The following is a 5883-nucleotide window of genomic DNA, read 5'->3' on the forward strand; positions in this document are numbered from 1 at the left end:
CGACGCACCATGTCTGGCCAGGACCGCAAATATTACGATGAAGCGGTGCTTCAGCTTGTTGCTGCCAACAGAGCTGACAGTGTCAAGAGGTAGGTTCCTCGTGTCTAATAACACTAAGTCCCCTTCTTTAAATACACTTCAGCTTCCTCTTCCATGTTTGTCCGAGTACTCCTTTTGTCTATCCGGGGCCGCTGCCATGGCATCGCCGACCCTGCTGACAATGCTCAGCTTGGTATCCATAAAGGATCCCACTTGTTCCGCAGCGGAACTGGTCTAACATCCGAGACCTGGGAGGAAAGGGCTTTCCGAACCTCTCCCCCACTTAGAATAGAGGAGTTAGTGTCTCCTCGAAGAGTTAGAGACACTCTGGGGTGACGGAAGCCGTTCAAGTAGAACGGCGTGAGCCCCGTGGACGCATGCACCGCATTGTTGAGCGCAAACTCAACAACTGGAAGCTGCGTCGACCACGTACGTGGTGCTGCCGCACACACACTGATAAACGTTGTGTTTTGTATGTAGGGTACGTTTGATGTATATTTCTCCGGAGTATTAATTAATTAAGAAATCTACTGGCATGCGACGTGAATTTCCTGTGGCTTGAAATGTAGAAGGTCCTTCTGCAGGTAATGGTGCCGCTGTGCTCACTTGACGACCGGAAATTATATTACGTAAATTCTGGAGGGATATCGCATGCGGTATCAATTGTGAGTTAGCTAAATCCGAATCATTACTGTGCCTTCTGCACGTCCGTTGGTTATGGCCAGCTGCACTAAAAGTTTTACACTTGTAGGCTATCCCTATACTGTCCTCACTACGACTCGCAATATGTCGGGTAACACGACGCCCGGCTTGCTTGTAAAAAGGTGATGGAAGTACAGTGATGCTAGCAATGTTGGTGTGGCGAACAGGTAATTCAATCCTCTCCCGGAAAAGGCATGTGCATTTGTCGCAACCAAATAACTTGGATGAAAAGCATTTATGCTGTGTTCTTGTAGACCACAATAATTCAGCACAGCATTGATGTGACGACAAGAAATTTTTAACTGGTCGAAAGCTGGACATGAACATGACGGGGCGGTAATATCAACTCGTCGATCTCGGGCCGACCCGCATCGAGAAGCAAAATACTTATTGAAGTGCTTCTTCTAACTTGATACTCTCCAATCCGAGCCCGTTCATTTTCCGACAGACCCTTGACATGAAGGGTTAAACTCCGTTTCTGTTTCATCCAGTTTAATATATCCAAGTCACGTTTACTGGATCTTCTCATTTCCACCGCTGCAATCTTATAAAATGCCCAAAAGGACCTGCATCCCGGATACCATTCTAGATCATGGAGCTGTTTTCACTTTCGACAAAGTTTGTACTATAACGGGGTTCGTAGCCCTAAGTGTACCCCTGGTTACATCAAATGTGACACGTCATACGCCGGGATATTTGGTACATGGTACCAAGGTCGTCCAAAGCCAACTATTGGCTGGTGACATTGCATTTCTCCCACCTCTTCACTAAATTCAATTCTGTCAGACCATTTGACGATAAATCGCTGAAAATTAAACGAAACTACTATAGTCAGCTCAATTTTGACAGGAATCTGTAAATTGCTAACGGCACGTTCAGCAAAATAGGATTAGTAAAGTCTTTGTTTTGGAAGTTTCAGTCCACATTGGCAATGGCATAGCAAGATAAGACTACCTTCAGGTTCTCGAAATTGTCTCCGTAGTTGTCACTCTTGACGTAGTTCAAAAACGCGTCGTTCGAGTCGAAGAGCTGGACCCACATATCTATGTTCTCGGCTAAGTAGTTGCGAGTGCAGGCGCTGTATGGAGCGATACAAATCTGGTACAGTACGACCTTCCCACCACATTCCGTCAGCACACTGAAGGGCGACGACGTATTACCGTCATGGTCGACTTGTGCAGTGCAATTATAGGCAGATCAGTGTATACCCACACGATGATCAGGCCCGTTGGCTAGATGTTCCAGTGGAACTAGTACAAAATTTGTAGTACTATTTAGTAGTGCTCTCAACGTACGAATGCACAAAACAAAAATAAAGTGGTCCACTTTATTTTTGTTTAATACTGGTACTGGTTTTGGGAAAGGTACAGATTTCGAGATTTCTACTCACATATGGTACTGGTTTTGGGAAAAGCCCCTACTCCCTGTACATCTGACAAACCGCAAGTTTGCGTGTATTCCTTTTGCAAATTAATTACGTGTAGACGGTTCGCTACGGGGACTTCAGTAATCATTTCAAGAGATTATTTTGCACGGCATCATGTGATAACAACATGGATTAGGCATGCAGATTAACCTTTCGAGCTCTACTGCGAACCAAACACAAATACTTCGAGGTAGTGATAAGTATAATATCTGATACATGTACGTCCGAGTCGAGGTAGATTACTTGCAGATGCAGTTCTTTGTTTGAATTGTCACTGCGACTGATCGCGAAGTAAAAGCGATACCGTAATTCGACAACCCAGATTTGGCGATTCCAAACTGCGACATCAGCAGCAAAACGTCCAGATGAAACTTTTTAGGATGGGACTTGGCACTGGGTGAGATTGGCTCTTTGCCATGTCCAGGTTCATTCTGCAATCCACCCTCTCAACCCCAAGTTCGACCACTGCAGCGATGAAGTTCCTGCTACCAGCCGCCATCGCCCTTGCTGCAGCGACTGCCCACGCGGAGGATTTCTGTGGTAGTACCGACAAAGAGAACGGCAAAGTTGAAGTCGGAGCGTACAAGATCGTAAACAACAACTGGGCCGTTGCCGGCAAGCAATGCACGGGTGTGGATTGGAGTGAAACCACGACTATCGCCTGGCACACGAGCTACAACATTACCGGTGACCAGAGGTCGGAAATAATAATTGCGATTCAATAAATTATTGGGTTTTGCAATATAAATATGTATTATTGGTAGTTGAGCTTATCAATACAATATGGTATTGGACCAGTTATTGACAATAAATATGGCAAAGGCTCCCTGGTAGGAACCGTTTAATTGTTTCGATATGACATCACCAATCAGATCTTATGACATCATTTTCGTTGTTCACCACACTATCTCCACACCAACCTGAAACCGGTGGCTACGAGAGTGTCTTGGTAAGCTACGATACGCGAGCCACAACTCAAACTTCACTTCATTTTTGAACTACGATGGTCCTAAACAAGCAAATCGCCGCCTACTTCTTCACAATACTAGGTCAAGGGCTGTTTCGCTGCAATATTTGCGGCAACAAGCGGAAACAAACTGGAGGGTCAACTAATACTTAGCACAAATTATTAGTTGCTACATCGTTCCGATGAAGTACTTAGAAACAAATATTCTAACAAGATGCTCAGTCAAGAAAACTATTCTTGACTCGCTTTCTTGTCGAGAATAATCAATACATTTCATTAAGTGTTGTGTCGTCCTCTAGATAAGAATTGTAGGTCCAGCCGCTGCCTGGTATAGTGCACTTGTGAAGCAGCAGCTACATTTCCAGACTTCCCGGCTACGTAATAGCAAACGAAACAAGCAACTCCTCGCACTTGCTAACGTGAAGATGAAACATACAAGTCTACCTGACAGCCTGGAGCAAAGTTTGCAGGAACTAAAGAAGGAAGCAGCTGAATTGCCCTGGTGCCGGCCTTCCTTGGAGGCTCTCCAGAATAACACGGACTCAGAAGATGAAACTTCAAAATTTGAAGATGGCCCCGCCTTATATGTTGCTGATAGTATATACGCTTCGAAAACTAGTCAAGACGGGCAAGACTACTTTTTAGTTTCTTGGGTGGGGTTTCAAGAACTAACCTGGCAGCCGTCGTCAGACCTACCACAGAACATGATAGCGACTATTAATGATGAGGAGCTTGGTGGCCAGTCGACTATCGGGTCAGCATACGCACGGGGATCATGGCTGGTGCAAGAGTACAATACATAGCTAGATATTGCTCCAATATATTTAAATTGCGGAATTTTTTTTTATTGGGAGTGCTCATATTGAAATTTTTATTGCGGCAAAACTTTGCCATCAATACAATACAGTATTGTATTTTCCGACCTCTGCCGGTGACAGCGACCCCATGTACAAGTCTTTTGCTTACGCTGACCGCGACCTCCAGCCTTACCAGATCTCCTCGATCGTGACGATCCCCACCAGCTTCGACTTCAATTACACGTCCGATGGTGACATGGTCTCGAACGTGGCCTACGACATGTTCACGAGTTGGACGCCTGCCGGACACCCTAACTACGAGCTCACGGTGTGGCTGGCAACTTATGGCGATATAAAGCCTAAGTCAACCACTGGTCAGCCTATCAAGACCGTGAACGTTGCCGGCGTCGACTTTGACTTGTACTTCGGGTACAACCAGAACATCGATGCGTTCTCGTATGTCGCTAAGCAGCCGGTTACGAGCTTCAAGGGCGACCTCAAGCTGTTCTTCACTGAACTTTCGTCCGACAATACGATCTCTGGAAATCAGTACTTGCAGGTGCTGCAGGCTGGCACGCAGGCTTTCAAGGACACCAACGCCAAGCTGAGCGTTACAAGCTACAGCGTCAGCGTGATTTAAGTCTATTCCGCGGAGCCAGTATCAGTTCTCTGGTAAATCTCTTTAAGGCAATGAAGGCTCATCCTATTCATTGGAGGTAGATTTGTATTCGTTGCTTGATTAAGTTGATACGACGCCTTCTTTACGACCAAACGAGTTTCTCCCAGATATCCGCTCCCATTTCATAATACTCAAGATTGTTTTATGTTTCCAACTTATCGATCACCGCTGATATTTAGCTTTGGTAAACAGTTGAAACACTGAAACTTTGTGATATCCTTGTCCAGTGATCACCACTGTGATGCCCCTAGGTGAAGAAACGCCAGTACGACGGATCGGCAAGCCAGCACAAGTAGACCGAGTGAAGAATGGGGAAAGTACGTATAGCAATCAGCAGTTCTGGTACAACAGCAGCGTCGATCGGATAACGATGATTTCTGGTGTCGACAGAAGCAATATTTCCTTCCATTAAAATAAAACAAGCAACATTAGCTGTCATACAGAAGGAATGGTCGTATATGATAAATTTGGATTCCCAAACCAGTGGTTGTAATGTGATTTTTTGTTCTGATACAAATTAGTACCGATCTTTAGAGTTATCGAGATAATCGAGCTTAAAGTTGGCCATTTGATTTTCGCACTTAACCGAAACTGTGGCATTTATTAGAAACTTCCATCGAAGAAACTGTAAAACTACCCGCGTTCAATTGCTTTTAATAAGAGCTTCTAAATAACACTTGAATTTTTAATTTTGAAAACAAATTGAGCTCACAACACTCCTAAATGTATCGTCATTTCGAGGGCCCATAAATGGAGATAATATTTTTGAGCGACCACAACTTCTTCAGTTTTAAACATTCTGTAGGTTATAGAGCTCAAGAGATAGAGGAGCCGCCCCGCTTTCGCTTGAGTGCTTAAATCGCGATTCGTACTTAGGTTCGTAAGTATCATTTTGTTTTGGGTACGTCGCCTTTTGTACTCGTGTCATGAGTACAAAAGGCGACGTAAAGACAAGAAATAGAGCTAGAGTATCATTTTGTTTGACGCAGGTTCAGCAATCAAAAAGCGTTGGTCATTGGTCTAAATAGAACATGTACCCATTTGATGAATTCGAAAACACCATCATATCTCATAGGAAATCTAAAAAGCAGGCTAGCGTGATTGATTGTAGAGCCCACACAATGCAAGACTCTGGAAAGTACATGTACAGTTAATATAACTGAAAGAGCTTTTTTAGATTTAGTGGCGCAAGAAGTCGTGTGGTGACAGGAGATGGATAACGACAATGGCTTTGCAATATTAGACACAAACGTGTGTAAAATAGTTGTTAAAC

General features: G+C 44.3%; 1 protein-coding gene across 1 annotated transcript; it reads left to right on the plus strand.

Annotated features, from left to right (window-relative positions):
- Window positions 1-2583: 2583 nt before the first annotated feature.
- Window positions 2584-2892, plus strand: PITG_11374 (uncharacterized protein; the record flags this gene model as incomplete). The annotated part of the gene is made up of 1 exon (XM_002900925.1): window positions 2584-2892. The coding sequence occupies one exon, from the start codon at window positions 2584-2586 to the stop codon at window positions 2890-2892; it is 309 nt and encodes a 102-aa protein (XP_002900971.1).
- Between the last annotated feature and the right edge of the window lie 2991 nt (window positions 2893-5883).

Source organism: Phytophthora infestans, genomic scaffold, assembly GCF_000142945.1.
Source record: "Phytophthora infestans T30-4 supercont1.23 genomic scaffold, whole genome shotgun sequence".
Classification (NCBI taxonomy): Eukaryota; Oomycota; class Peronosporomycetes; order Peronosporales; family Peronosporaceae; genus Phytophthora; species Phytophthora infestans.